General features: G+C 52.2%; 5 protein-coding genes across 5 annotated transcripts; 3 read left to right on the top strand and 2 right to left on the bottom strand.

Moving 5' to 3' along the window:
* Nucleotides 1-676: 676 nt before the first annotated feature.
* On the bottom strand, nt 677-3,913 carry MYCGRDRAFT_94085 (uncharacterized protein; the record flags this gene model as incomplete). The annotated part of the gene is made up of 2 exons (XM_003851692.1): nt 677-1,405; nt 2,534-3,913. 2 exons carry the CDS (start codon nt 3,911-3,913, stop codon nt 677-679), a joined length of 2,109 nt encoding a protein of 702 aa, XP_003851740.1.
* A 976-nt stretch (nt 3,914-4,889) lies between these two features.
* On the top strand, nt 4,890-6,800 carry MYCGRDRAFT_22003 (uncharacterized protein; the record flags this gene model as incomplete). The annotated part of the gene is made up of 2 exons (XM_003851566.1): nt 4,890-6,440; nt 6,543-6,800. Coding segments are annotated over 2 exons (1,809 nt in total), but the record flags the coding sequence as incomplete, so codon positions are not given.
* Nucleotides 6,801-8,633: 1,833 nt separating this feature from the next.
* On the top strand, nt 8,634-11,056 carry MgOPT3 (oligopeptide transporter; the record flags this gene model as incomplete). Its single annotated transcript, XM_003851567.1, has 3 exons — nt 8,634-8,912; nt 8,963-9,572; nt 9,627-11,056. 3 exons carry the CDS (start codon nt 8,634-8,636, stop codon nt 11,054-11,056), a joined length of 2,319 nt encoding a protein of 772 aa, XP_003851615.1.
* An 867-nt stretch (nt 11,057-11,923) lies between these two features.
* Nucleotides 11,924-12,764, top strand: MYCGRDRAFT_43817 (uncharacterized protein; the record flags this gene model as incomplete). The annotated part of the gene is made up of 3 exons (XM_003851568.1): nt 11,924-11,968; nt 12,029-12,130; nt 12,192-12,764. 3 exons carry the CDS (start codon nt 11,924-11,926, stop codon nt 12,762-12,764), a joined length of 720 nt encoding a protein of 239 aa, XP_003851616.1.
* Nucleotides 12,765-13,080: 316 nt separating this feature from the next.
* Nucleotides 13,081-13,596, bottom strand: MYCGRDRAFT_28873 (uncharacterized protein; the record flags this gene model as incomplete). The annotated part of the gene is made up of 2 exons (XM_003851691.1): nt 13,081-13,263; nt 13,321-13,596. Coding segments are annotated over 2 exons (459 nt in total), but the record flags the coding sequence as incomplete, so codon positions are not given.
* Nucleotides 13,597-15,134: the final 1,538 nt, after the last annotated feature.

Here is a 15,134-nt window from a genome sequence, read left to right on the forward strand (position 1 = left end):
AGGAGGGGGACGGATGTAGTAGGGAATATCGCACTGTCACGTGCGGTCTATATCTAGCTTTAGCTTCGTAGGCAGGTCGAAGGATTATTAAGACATCGACCTCCGGAAGGACCTTAGACACGCATATAAGGCCCAATAGTACAGAGCACTTAATACTACCTCTTTTGCCCCTATACCTTTTACTCTAATTGTACAGTTTACCGCCCTTTTTGCCCCCTATGCTACTCTATACGTCCGCACTGCTACTATCCGCGGGAGATCGGAACCTTTGGAAGTTCCCCCCTCACAGTATATATTATTATGCAGAGAGAATCTTAAGTGTAAGATTCTTACTTTAGCTATCTGTGTGTAGGAATGCCTTGGCACTAGTCACGTGCACTTTACTAATGGTCAGTCTGATGATCCACAACAATTGGATATGTAGTGTTACGGCACAGGCAGTTGATTTGTAATGGCTGATTTATCACTTCGTAAAATCCTTGCGGTGATCCTTCGAGCTGGGGTTCAAGGGCAAGAGAGAGGTGGGACTACGGTAAGAGGGATGATATGACGGCATGAAGTGCAGGCGTAATGTGATTCATATAGACTGCGTGGGAGAATTGTGGTGCGACGAGATATCTACTCGAGCTGCAGCAAAAGTCTCGTTCTTCCCTGTATACCCTTCCACCACATCCGTCTAGATCTTCGGCATCTTCCTATCCACCCCCATCGCTTCAACCTCTTTATTCTTATAATAATGCGGCGCCACCTCTATCAACCACTCCGGCTTCAACGGCAGACAACTCCTCATAAACTCCTTACTCGTCAACACCAATTCGTGGAATATCACCCACTTCGGTCTGACATCCATCAACACTGAACTGGGATGGATGTGCACCGTCAATCCGTTCTTGACCGTGCGGTACGTGTCTCCTCCCGAGCTAAGTCTCGCAGCATTGGGAAAGAAACCCGCTGTGATGGATTTCTGAATCGGAGGGAGGTTGGAGGCGCCGCAGGAGGAGAGCGAGACTTCCACGCGGTCGCAGAGTTTGGCGAGTTGGTCGCGCACATCTCTCGCGCGGGTGAGGGAGCGTTGTTGGAGGAAATTCTCCCGCGCCCAGACGAAGCTGAAGTCTGCGTCGACCCATTGATTCCAGATATTGAGGTACGTGAGATGGTCGCCTCCTTCTTTGACGGTGAATCGTGCACGCGCGGCGTCGGCTTGCAGTTTCTTGTCCTTTGGGCGGTAGAATAGCGCGGACGCCTCGGCGAGCATGGCGATGATGGAGAGCACTTCTTCGACGCAACCTTCCTTGTCTGCCGCGAGCACGGCTTTGGCGAGCATAGGGTCAGTTGGGAACTCGGCCATCTGTCGGCCGATCTTGGTAAGTTCGCCCTTGTCGTTCAGCGCGCCAAGAGCGTAGAGCTGTTCGAGGGAGCGGATGAGCATGTCGGGTGCCGGAGGGTCCATGAAGTCGAAGTTGATAAGGTCGTTGATGCCGAGAGATTTCAGCAGGAGGACGATGGAGTTGAGGTTTGTGCGTTGGATTTCTGGGGTGGTGTTGGCCGGAAGGTCGTTGTAGTAGGCCCATTTGGTGTACAGACGGAAGCATTTCCCGGGACCTGTTCGACCAGCGCGACCTGCGCGTTGATTGGCGGAGGCGCGGGATATGGGGACTGCGACGAGGGATTCCATGTTGGTTGCTGGGGTGTAGCGATTTTCTTTGACGTAGCCTGGGTCGATCACGTAGACAATGTTGTCAATGGTAAGAGAAGTTTCGGCAATGTTGGTCGCCAGGACGACTTTCCGTACTTTCGGCGGAGTGGGGTCGAAAATGCGTTGTTGGAGGTCGGTGGGAAGGTTGGCATAGATGGGACATATCATGAGTTCAGGCGCCGCGGATCCGAGCTTGCGAGCGGTTTCTTGAAGTGACTGTTCCGCTTGCTCAATCTCGTCTTGACCTGTGAGAAAGACGAGAATATCGCCAGGCATTGGCTGGGAGAGGTGGATCTGGAAGACGGTCGTGATCGCCGCAGAGAGGTAGTTAGCTTCCGGTTGCAGGGAGTAATTCATCTCGACATCGTAAGTTCGACCAGGGATGTTCAAGATTGGTGCATCGTCAAAGAATTGACTGAATTTCTGGGCATCCAAGGTCGCAGAAGAGATGAGCAATTTGAGATCCGGCCGTCCGCGAGCGATGTCCTTGACCAGACCGAACAGGATATCAGTGTGCAAAGTCCGCTCGTGAGCTTCATCGATCATCAAAGCGCTATAGCCGCCGAGATCTGGCTCTGTCAAGAATTCACGCAGCAGCATACCATCGGTCATGTACTTGAGAGCGGTCTTGTCAGACGTGGCATCCTCAAAACGAATCGCATATCCGACTTCATTCCCGAGTTTGACACCCACTTCTTCCGCCACACGAGCGGCGACACTCATCGCAGCGACACGACGTGGCTGGGTACAGCCGACTTTCATTCCATCCTTGCAGTAGCCTTCCTCGTAGAGAAATTGAGGAAGCTGGGTAGTCTTGCCACTGCCGGTTTCCCCGACGATTATCAGAATTTGGTATTCCTTGACGGCGTCGAGAAATTGCTGCCGGTACTGGTAGACTGGCAGTGTTTTCCGCTTCTCTTCAATGGTCTTCGCTTTTCGCTCTGCCGCAAGCATTTGTTGAGCGAGAAGTCGTTCTTCCTGTGTCTTCATCTCTGTCAACCCGCCCTTCAAGGTCGCATCCGTGACCCACTTGATTTGCTGTTCCGGATCGACAACGTACTCGTACTCTTGCTCGTTTGATCGATCAGCGACGATGATCTGGGCTTTCGTCTTCGCCAGTTGCTCCCTCTCCCATTCTTCATGCTCTGTCACGTAGCGCTCTCTGCCCTGGTCGTCCCGCTCCACATACCGGCTGTAGAGCGCATCTGACTTCTTCTTGACGTCCAACTTGCCCTTCTCCGTGATGTAGTCGTCCGGCATAGCATAGCCATCGAAATGGTCGTCGATATTCTCACGCTCCTCGGCCAGTCGCAGGGCTTCACGGTTCCTTGCGAACTCATCCTTTTCCGCTTGTGAAAGCGCTGAGTTGTTTCGCTCCTCCTCAGCCTCTTCCGCAACCTGCTTTCGTAGCAATGCCAACTCCTGAGCTGAGCGCTTCTTGAGGTAATCTTGTCGTGATCGCAATCGTAGGTCTTTCATCTCCTGCTCGTTCAGCTTTCCTGCCTGAGCACGACGTTCCGCATCTGCCAGCTCTCGCTTGGACGATTTGTCCTCGACCAATTTTTTCGTGTTCCCAGCATCCTTATTCTTGAGTCGCTCCTCGAAGGCCTTTCGTTCTTTGCGATCTCGCTCCTCCTCATCCTCCGGCTCCTGCTCTGGAGTGTCCTTTTCTCTTCGTGGAGATGCTGAACCATCTTCAAATCGCGCACGCTTAGCTGGTGGCGAAGGAAACTCCTCAGCCTCGTCCTCCTCATACTCCTCATCACCCCAACGATCGTCAAAGTCGCCATCATCCCGTGGTCTGAGCTTTTTGCCGCGACGTTCTCTACTCCGTGATCGCCGCCTCTCCTTATCCGAACGATGCCTCAACTTCCGATCTGTCTCACTACTCCTCTTTGTCTCCTCCTTTGGAGGCGGCGGTGCCTCTTCTTCCACTTCCATCTCCACCAGCGCATACTTCTTCCTGGGCTGTTTCGGCTTATCGGATTTTGCTGTCGATGTTCCATTCGATGAAGGTTTGGTGATTCGAGAGTACAAGGCGTCGCTGAACTGTCGCAAGTCTGCATCGTTAGACTCAATCATGCTCGACAGCTTGTCGTTCAGGGCTGAGGACGACTTTGCGCTGCGGGCAGTCTGTACGACAAAGTCGACCATGATGTCCTCGCTGGCTCCGACCAGCTTGATCAGGTGATCGGAAACATATGTGCGGAGGTCCATGGCGGGCGACGGGCGAATATGTTGGTGAGAGCAGCCTCTTCGCTGATCACATAAATTCTACTGAGCTCTCCGCATCGGCTTCACATGAGGTTCAGATTTTATAGTGCCTGAGGCATCAATTTGGGTTGTCGGACCCTTACAGACCAACTCCTTTTTACGACCCACATTATTGTGAGCATCTGCTTGTATATGAACACAGCGTACTCACCATGTAGGAGAAGAGTGTTAACTCAGGTTGATATGGCGACGTCCAGAACGGGACAATACGTTGACTCGACCACTCGACCGCGGTTGAGATTCGCCGTTGTATTCGTGGACAACAACCGTTGCGGGCCATCACCTCAGCAATCACATGCGGAGGGACTACTAGTACAGAGAGAGGGAGATGAATGTGGAGAGGGGAGCACCGCGCGCAGAGACCACCGCAATTAGCCAGATATGAGATACTGTAGATTCTGCTATTGCCCAACAGATCTTGCGTTCTAGAAGCGCAATCTTCCCTTTTCCACATCCTCGATCCTTTCCTTCCTGTTGATTGTATCAGAGCATCCCTACCTGTCACTCGCAAGTCACGTTCCTCCACGAGATCCCCACGTCGCGAGATCCGGGACAATCCTCGTCTCACACCGCCAACCCGAGAATCCAACCAAGCTCGTATCGTGTCGCTGCCCTGCCTACCTTCCGTCGATCCCCAAGCGAGCGAATCCTCTGCCAGACGCACTGCCTCTTTCCGGGCCTATACATAGACTTTTGCACATGCGCCGGCGACATTGCATACGATAATACATCTCGGTCGCATCGCATCGATCTATCGCGCCCGGCGCAACCAGCCGACAGCCTCACTACCATGTCTGCCTCTACGCCGACCAACAAAAAGCCCGGTGTTGCCCGTCGGACTCCCGCTCAGGATGCGACTGTCAAAGACTCCTCGAACAGACCATCTCCCTCGACGTCAAGGACCAGCACACCCACTCTCACGAACGGCCTGGATCGGAGCCGCTCCGTACGAAACGGTGCACCAATCTCAGCACGTGCTGCAGCGAGGAAGACACCCACGGCAGACGACGACGCGAAAGCGGAACTGCTCGCACGCATGGAGGACTTGCAGGAGAAGATGACTCAAGCCGAGTTGGCATCTGTGGAGAAAGATAAGCAGGCCGCCAATCTACAGGCCAAGCTGGACTTAGCTTTGAAAGAGCAAGGCATGCTGGAAGAAAGTGTGCATGAACAGACTGAGCGGATTGAGGAGCTGGAGAATGACAAGAAGGAGAGTGTGCGAGCACGTCGCGAGCTGGAGCAGATTTACGAGTCGGAGCGTGCGGCGATACTCAGGGAGAAGGAGGAAGCGGCAACTCGAGAGGAGGAAATGCAGAAGTCACTTCAGCGAATGAAAGAGGCTTTGGCACAACGTGAGATGCGCGCCGGACTGGACGATGAACGACGGCCTATGGCATCACGATCGACGAGCCATGGGAAGGGCAGCGCACCGAGTTCACCGAGTATCGAGCAAGCGGAGAGACAGTTCGCGCCGTCTTCCATGCAGAGGAGTGACTCGGTCTCGCGCAGCAATTCGAAATTGGTGATGCAAAAGGACAAGATCATTGAATCATTGCGACTCGAATTGGCAGAAGCGCAAATCAAGTTGGTGGAGATGGAGAACATGGGTGGTGGTCGCCTGCAAGAACTGCAAAACAAAGTCTACGAGACGAAGATGCAAAATGCTCGTTTAATGGAGGAGAACGAGTCGTTCCAGCTCCTTCTCAGCGAAAAGACACTCAACGGCGATTTCCTCCGACCAGGCGCATTTGACTCTCGGCCACCGTCTCGCAGCCCGGCCGATGGAGAGAATGCCGGCACCAGCCTCGCCGACGAACTTGGCTCCGAAGAAGGCGACAGCGAGACCATCTCCGAGACCACGGCCCGCGAACGTCGCTTGCGAGCAGAAGTCAACGCCATGAAAGACCAAAACAAGGCCCTGACGCTGTATATTAACAATATCATCTCCCGCCTCCTCCAACACGAGCAATTCGAGCAGATTCTCGACAAGACTCCTGATCTCATGGCCGGTCCTGGCGCGATCAGCCGGAAGTACGCCGAGGCCGATACGGACAAGGAGCTGCCGCCTCCTCCACCAGAAGAGGACGAGCAACCCTCCCTACTTCAACGCGCAAGAAGCGTCATCGCACCGAAGAGACCCCGGCCGACCTCCCAGCAAATGATGCCACCTCCCTCACTGACATCTCGACCATCGGATGACGTCGCCAAACCAAACGAAGACCCAGAAACGGCGCCCTCCGTGCCCATCGGCCGACGCATGGCTTCAGGTGGTAACGGTGGCGGCGGCGGCGGCGGCGGAGGTCACCGTCGCGCAAACTCCGACTGGCCCGCCGCGAGCGTCGTGACCAACATGTACCGGCCCGGCCCACAGTCAGTAGGACCACTGAGTCCAGGTCTGAGCTCGCCAACAAACCGGACGAATTCGTTCTTCGCCCAACATCGCACTCCTTCAGGAAACCAAATTCCCACCGTATCCGATACTACGAAAGAGAACTCCGCTCCGCGGGACAGCAAAATGTTGAGCGTGAGCAGCAATCGCACCAGCATCTCCTCCCATCCGGGTACATACGAGCTGCTCGACGCCCCCGAGTCCGTCTCCACCCTAGTCTCGGGGAGTTCCAATCCCAGCTCTCCACCACGCAGTACGACGTCCAGCGGCAATGATACGAGAGCCGCGGACAAGGACGGCAAGGGCATGAGTGGAGCGGTGATGATGGGGAGTAAACCCCGGCCGTTGCGCTTGGTGCAGGAGGCCAAGGATGAGGATAATGCAAAGAAGAATGCGAATCGGGCGAGTTGGTTTGGATGGATGAACAAGGGGAGTCCTGGGCTTGGAGGAGGAGGAGAGTGATGCACAGGGTTGAAAGACTTGGATGTGTGGGGTGGGCAGGAGTGGGCTGGAATCCGAATTGATCGGATTGGATATACCCCCTTGATGGAATCTAGACTTCTTGGTCGCATCTTTACTGGAGTTAGATTATGCCCTTGTGGTGGGGAAGGGCAGGCATGAATGAACGAGGTTTTGTCAAGGTCCTGCTCCTTGAAGGGTCGCGCTTCACGAGAGGTGTGGTGTTAGAGTGCTCGCCCTGACAATGTAGGATACTTCCTAACTAGCAGATGTCTGACAGCACTGGTCGGAAGAGAGCGCATTGCGGCAGACCTGGCTCCGACGAATCACGATGCTTGCTTGCCCTCAAGCTCTGCCTTCAAGGCCTGCCTCCTCGGCCGCACCCTTTCGCAGAAGGAGTTGCTCCAAATATACCCTATGCATTAACGGCCAAGAATCAATTGTGTCATCTCACCGTTCCAGCTCCATCTATGCCGCTTCTTCAAGGTCGTTCCGGGACACAATCAGCATGGTCTCCGCTTCCCACCAACCGCTTGTCAATGTCATCGTCGTCTCGTTGGCATCCTCTGGGGCCATCCCAGATGAAGCCTGTGCGATGAGGGGAATTATGTCAAGATGCAATTGACGGTGTAGCAACATGGCCTCAGCTGGCTCGCTAGCTGTTTTGCGTGAAGGTCAAAGGAGATCATGATGTTCCGAGATGTTTAGTCGTAGGAGACCCACAGAAAGGATTCACTTCCGGTGGTGAGGCTTGGCGAACGCTTGGAATGCTTGTAATTCTTTCTATTTCCCGTCGACCTCATTGTCATCACCATCAACATCATCGACATCGTCGTCTTCACATCATCGTCTTCATCGACGTATCCAGATGGACACATCCACCGTCGCATCGCGCGAGCATTTCGCGCGCTTATTGTTCAATATCGCCTGCCGCCGGATCAAGATACACGCCTGCCGCCAATGAATATACCGATGAAGGCCTGCTCAGTGCTTTGACTGATGAACCGACCACATGATGTTGTGCAGACAGCTCTAGCGAGCCAGCAGCGGCACCGGATGTGCGGCAAGATTTCACATCTTTTCCTTTCGAATTGTCCCTTACTAGACTCGCATATGGGCAAGGATGGGCGTGCTTCGACTGGCCTTCGATGTGTTTCAGCCCCATGCGTTGCTCCATCGCGTTGGCAGCCTCCGTCGATGATAGCGGTCCACGTTGTCGCTGCAATAGTCGGCGACGATCTATGAGTGCATAAATTCTCAGAAGATCTCCGCTTGGCGGTGAGTTACTGACGATGCATGCAGCCGGACGTCAATCTTGGATTAAGTCGAAGCTGTCGACCAGTGAGGAAACCTTCTCGGCCACGCAAAGCAGCAACACGTTTATAACGCCTGTTGTGGCTCGAAAGTCGAATGACGAAGCGGTGTGCGATAGCTGTACCCGGTCCACCCATCGATCTGCACAAGAAAATATCCTGCGACATTTCTGGCCGTCCTTTCATCCGGATCTTGCAAGGTTCGGCCTTGCAAACTCTTTGAATTGGTGCAACGAATCAATGTGGGATGCGAATTCGCACAAACTCATGTAGCAAGCCTCGTCGACCGACTCTCCTTCGAGGGGGCTTTGGTTGATACAGCTGTTGAATCCATGGTTGGTCTCTTCTTTCCGTCGCTGTCCCTGTGCGCCACTCAGTCCGAGTACTCTCGCCTCTTTTGCGTAGCTGGCTCGCTCAGACACGGCCTTTCCAGCCCTTCATGTCTCACAGCATCGATGGCAGAGAGAAGGCGGCTTTCGGCTCGGACAGCTCCCACGGTCGAATGGGCAGCCAGGATGATATAATCGCCGACGACGAGATCTCGAGCAGCACCTCACAGGTCGATCCCGAGAAACACGATGGCTACTATGTTGAAACAGCTGTGGATCTAACGACCAAGATCATTGCTGCTGAGGATGACCCCGATGAAGCTTCTTTCACCTTTCGTGTTGCTTTGCTCGGGTCAGGACTTTCCATCTTTGGCTCTACGCTGCAAGAAATCTTCTCCTTCAAACCGCAGAGCGTTGGGGTCTCGCTGGTGTTCTTGACCGTTATCGCCTTTGTAAGTGCGGATCCGCCCAGTGCAGCTTCTTCGTCTGACAATCGCGCCAGGTCTTGGGAGACTTCATGGCTTTTGCCATCCCGCGATGGGGTTTTCTTCGCTACCTCAACCCTCACCCGTTCACCAAGAAAGAGCATGCTTCCATCGCCATCATGGCTTCTGCTGCTTCTGTATCTGCTCTCGCTACGGAGTCCCTCGCTGTTCAAGATCTCTTCTACGGTGGCTATCCTTCCAAAGGCGCGGGAATCTTCGTCGTCTTGTCTTCCCAGATCATAGGATTCGGGGTCGCTGGCATGATGAGAGGCACCCAAGTTCATCCTACCCGAATGATCTGGCCCGTGGCTTTACCCGTCAATTCACTTTTAGAGACCATGCACGGTAGCAATGATGGCACTAAGCGCAAGATGCGTTTCTGGTACATTGCCTTCTTGTCGATGTTTTGCTGGGAAATTGTACCACAGTGGATCATGCCTCTGATGATTGGCTTCTCGGTCTTCTGCCTCGCCAACAATCACAGTATTGTGTTCAGTAACATCTTTGGCGGCGCATCCGCCAATGAAGGCCTCGGTATTCTATCCTTCTGTTTCGACTGGACCTATATTGCTGGTAATGGATCGCCGCTTTGGTACCCTCTCAAGACAACAGTTAACATGGTACTGGGTATGAGCTTCCATGAATCCTGCGTGATCCTCCACTAGGCTGACATGCCGACAGGTATTTCCATATGTTGGATTGTCTTCCCAACCACCTACTACAGCAACCACTGGAATGCACAGAATTTTCCATGGATGGCCCAACAACTCTTCAACACGACTTCTTCAACGCCTACCAAATTCACGACATATAACCAGAGTTTGATCTTGAACGCCGACTTCACCGTCAACGAAGAATTGCTCAACGCACAAGGGCCGCCGGCGTTGACAGCGACATACTTGATTTATCTCATCACTACCAATGCAGGATTCACCGCTGGTATCGTGTACATGCTCCTCTGGCACTACAGCGACCTTAAGGACGCATGGGCCTTCGCTCATCCCAGCAACATTCGCAGACTCTTTTCCCGCAAGACACTATCATTCTGGAAGCGACAGGAGTCATGCGAGGATCGCGTGGCACGAGTCCAAGAAAACCCGGACATAGATCCTCACTACAAGCTCATGGTTCGCAACGGATACCAAGAGGTTCCTTCATGGTGGTGGGCGGCCGTTTTGATCACAGCATGGGTCACCGGTATCGCGTGCCTTTATGCCATGAAGTCCACTCTGCCGTGGTGGGGTTTCTTGCTCTCCACAATTATCCTGTGGATCATGTCCCTGTTCTTCAACTCCCTCGCGGGTCTGACCGGCTTTGGCTTCAACTTGACGCCGATTTCTCAGATGCTCGCGGGATATCTGTTCCCCCTTCATCCCTTGGCGAACCTCTATTTCACCACCTACGCCAGCCACGGCTGTAGCCAGGCCGGACTGTTAGCAAAGGACCTCCGTATCGCCCAGTACGCCCACTTGCCTCCCAGACATACATTCTGGCTGCAGATCTCAGGCTGTCTGATCGGGTCCGCCATGAATTTTGTGATGATGACGACCATTGTCCAGAACCAATTCGACGTCCTGAGATCCGTACAAGGCAACTCCATCTGGTCGGGCCAGAGCGTGCAACAATTCAACACGCTAGCTGTGTCGTGGTCCATCGCTCCGAAAATGTACAGCATTGGCGCAAAATACCAGTGGGTGACCATCGCCTTCCTCCTGGGATTCGTCGTTCCAGTTCCCTTCTACCTTGGAGCCAAATACACCAAGAAGGGATCTTTTCTCAACCGCGCGTTCGGCTACATCAATCCCTGCATCATCCTCTGGTATGCGGGCAACCTTTTCGTGGGCATCAATTCTTCGCTCTGCATGTTCTGGATCATAGCGTTCACCTTTCAAGGCTACGTTCGCAAGCGTCATTCGAAGTGGTTCGTGGACTATAACTATCTTCTGTCCGCCGCGCTGGATGGTGGTGCGCAGGTTATGGTCTTCGTCTTGACCTTTGCTGTTGCGGGAGGCTCTGGCACAGCCCGTCCGTTCCCTACCTGGTGGGGCAATCCTGACAGTTCGGTGCTCAACTCTGATCGTTGCATGGTCAATCCTGCCAATAGAGGTTGAATCTGTGTCTTCGGGAGGTCGCTCGTCGGGACTGATGCTCGCATGATCACGAAGACGTGGTTAGCTACCAGGTTAACCTCATAGCTATCACAGAATGCATGCATACCTCATGTGGTCACCCAGCTGGCCACCACGATAGCCTGACATACGCTTCCTCCTCATCATAACCAGTGCCACCTCGCTGACTTGACGAAAAACATCATTCTGAATCGCGGCGATTGCCGGTCAACGGTTCAGAGAGTTTCATGCATACAGTCGTCACTGTCCTCAGCCGGCAGGTGTCTTGAAGAGCCCTAACAATACCACTGCTCGGGCAGACACAAGCCCTCACGCCTGTTGACGTTTAAAACAACAAGGTTCCTGAAGGTCGACTTTCACTCCGACGAGTGGGAGAATGATGCGGGTTACGCAATGTAGGGTTCGGTCCCACGTTGTTGTAGTAAGACGGCTACTGACGGCGCCACCAATTGTTACACTTCGAAACCGTTGGACCCTCGATCCGTCGACAAACCTTCGAGAACGTGGCTTGATACGACGTAATCGCCAACTTCCTGCTCTTGATTCGACAGAATCGGCACTTCTGCCGTCGCTTCTATACTTTGTGAAGAAGGTTGCGGAGAAGGCGCCTTTGGAAAGAGCTTCTTCAGCTCGATCCGTGCAGGTCGATGTTGAATCTCGTATTACACTTTGCCAACTCTTACGCCGTTTCGATGGATGAACCCAACCGAGTGCTTGCGTTCGCCCACACCTGCTACGTAATGGCTAGCTTGGATGTCTGCCATTTACATATTTGGGGAGCATGCCGCCGACAAGACTTCTCTCTGACTTCGTCGACAATCGAAGACCGCACTATCCTCTGCTCAAAGCATGGCTCCCATTATCCACCTTGTCCGTCATGCTGAAGGATACCACGTATGTCAACATTTCTTCTTTCGTTGCTCCAACCATCGCTGACAAGTGCCCAATATACAGAACGCCTGCGACTGGGGCGAGAAAATCCACGATCCGTTCTTGACGGATAAGGGGAAGGGACAATGTGAAGAGCTTTGCAGGAAATTCACCCAGCATGACGAGGTACGTTTGATTTTCATCGACATGTATACCTGGATCGACGACTGATCTCCATCGTCCACAGATCGATCTTCTCGTGGCCTCCCCTCTCAAACGCACCATTCAAACCTGCCAAATCGTCTTCGCACCCGTTGTGGAACGCGGACAGAAAATCCTTTTGATGCCTTTGGCGGAAGAGACCTCCGATGAACCCATGGACACAGGCTCGGATGAGCCCACTCTGCGCGAAGCCTACGGCGACTTGATCGACACATCGCTCCTCAAGGAGCACCCAGGCTGGAATTCGAACTCTGACGCTTTCACTCCTGATACACCTTCGCTTATCGACCGAGCGGCGAAATTGCGGGAATGGCTGAGGAAGCGGCCGGAGAAGAATATCGCAGTGGTATCGCACGGGTCGTTTGCGCACTTTATCGTGGGCAATATCGATCATCAGGGCGAGCAGATTACCAGGATGTGGGATAATGCTGAGTGTAGGAGTTATGCGTTTTTGTCGGATGAGGACGATGTTTGCCAGTTGAGGGAGCTGGATGAGTCGAAGGCTGGGAGGAGAGATTTGGAGAAGAAAGGAGAGGGATATGTGCTTTGCGTGGAGGGTGGGAGGAGAGGGTCGGCCGGGAGTCCGATCAGTGCTTGATGGGTCGATACAGAGGTTTCCACTAGTCTCCTCTTGCTGTGTTCTTACTCGCTTATCGTTTCGTCATCATTGAACGATGATGCATCTCCGGTCTCCCAGAATGCCTTTTCGGCGACAGGCCCAATGACGAAGCGATCTTTCGCATACATCTTTGTCGAATATGGCAAGTTAGCAGACAGGTCCACCTCGGAGCAACCTTCGAAAGCATCCGATTTGAAGTAGAGGTTCCCGCATCTGAGTTCATGATATCAGCTTTAGGCTCAGCTCTAGAAGTGGAGCGTCTGTACCGTGAGAAGGCAATCGATTGTAGCTTCTGCTGTACAGCAACAAGGGCGTCCACCACCTTGAATTTGTCGCTCAGATCCATATCCGTCCACACTTCGTCCAATTGTGTTCCCGTGGCAACTTCCATCAGGATATATTCGGATTCTGCACTGTTGGAGGTTCCGCCGTCCCATGCCAGGACCTTCGGCACTGGGATTCCAACGACATTCCGCACCTGTTCGAGTGACATTAGTTTTGAGTCAAGAATGGGCAGACAAAAATCGAATCCTACAAAGTCCATCGTCGCGACCTCGGATGCGATGACTTTGCATGCTGGACCAACGTTCGGATTTGGGATCCTTGCAATCACGACAGCGCCGTTGTCCATCGAGAGCCGGAAGACCTTGTTGAATCCTCCCTCCGCGAGCTTGATGATGTCGACGCATGAGCGCGCTCCACTGGCACTTGCAGCGAGTTGCTTCAAGCCAGGGACATTGAATCTCTTGTATCGCTCTTGGAGACGAGTGTCTTCAGCCCAAAGCCAGCGTCCGCTGGTGTGACGATAGAAGTCGTCGAAATCGGAGGTCTTCATGTTTTGTGGCGGTGGGACTGTTCCGTGTCCTGCGCGGCCGGAAAAGAGTCTTGACCGCATCGATACGCATCGCGACCACAACGCTGTGCGAAGGCGAACCATTGAAACGGTGAAGCCAGGAAGGGCTTCTACTGACGTCTGTTGGTCAGGCGAGGCCTCCGAATGCTCGTATGCTCGACAGCTGAGTCGGCCGGCATATCTCGAAGAGCAGCACGTCCCGACAGATGGATCGGACAGTTCGCAGCGAACCCTCATCGATCAGCAGAGCAATTCAGCGCCTGGTGCAAGCTGAGCAATCATCGTCTACTTTCTCAAGCTTGAACCACGGCTTGGTCGCTCTCCAAGTGTCGTGAAGTCACCGCGTGGACCTTGCTGGCACGCCTGGTAGCCAGACCAATAATGCCAATCAAGAGCGTAATGCCAATCAACACGTTGAGACTGAGCAGTTGCTCATTTGATGACTGAACTTGAGACCGGAGCCGATGAAAGTCAAAGAGAGATGAGCGAACATTTTCACCAGAGCGCTGTTGTGGATCATCAGACTAACCATTAGTGAAGTGCACATAACTAGTGCCAAGGCATTCCTACACACAGATAGCTAAAGTAAGAATCTTACACTTAAGATTCTCTCTGCATAACAATATATACCTGCTAATTAGAGGTCTTCTTCTACTTAGCTTAAGTCTAATTACAACAGGTTATAAGCCCGGCGTAATTACTGCATACTTAAGGAAGAATTGTCTGTTCTAAGCGCAGCTACTAGAACCTTACTATATACTGTTTAGATAGTTAACTAGCGAGCTGAGAAAGAGCTAGTTACAATAATAGCCGTAATGCAGGCTAATAAGTTTAAGACTGCGAAGGAGAATAAAGTCCTAAGAAAGGGAAGCAACTTCTTAGACTAGTTAAGGATGCTTAAAGCAGCCCTTATAGATAAGGAGGTATTAGGCTATATCTTTTATAACATTCCCTAGTGCCCTACTTAACTAAAGCTAGGAATTAAAGTTAGATATCCCTCTCTACTAACTAAGGAGAGTACTATTTTATCCTCTTAGGCTCTAACTCCTTCCTAAAAAGAAGGAGGGGACACTCTAGTAACAGAACCTATTCTAACTAGTAGACTAAGACTAACTCCTCTCTAAGTCTAGCACAAGTATAACCTAATTACATATAGGATTATTAGCAAAAGGATTAACTAATCTCTAAGGCCTAACTTTAGGGATATAGAGAAGATAGCTAAGGAACTATATAATACTATTGCAGCTACCTATAGGCCTGTTATAACTATAAACATTTATAATAGCCTAAGGATTCTTAGAATTAGTAATATTAAGATCTAAGGAACAAATACTTAGAAGTACTATAAGGACTTCTAGAAGTAGTATTATAAGTATATCTCTGCAATAGAATAATACTTTAGGTCTAAGAACATTCTAGTCTTAAAGCTTACCTTTAATAATAAGCAGATTAGGCTGTTTTTTATTTAGGGCCTCTACTATCTAGAATACTTAAGA

The sequence above is a fragment of the Zymoseptoria tritici genome, chromosome 6 (genome assembly GCF_000219625.1).
Source record: "Zymoseptoria tritici IPO323 chromosome 6, whole genome shotgun sequence".
Classification (NCBI taxonomy): domain Eukaryota; kingdom Fungi; phylum Ascomycota; class Dothideomycetes; order Mycosphaerellales; family Mycosphaerellaceae; genus Zymoseptoria; species Zymoseptoria tritici.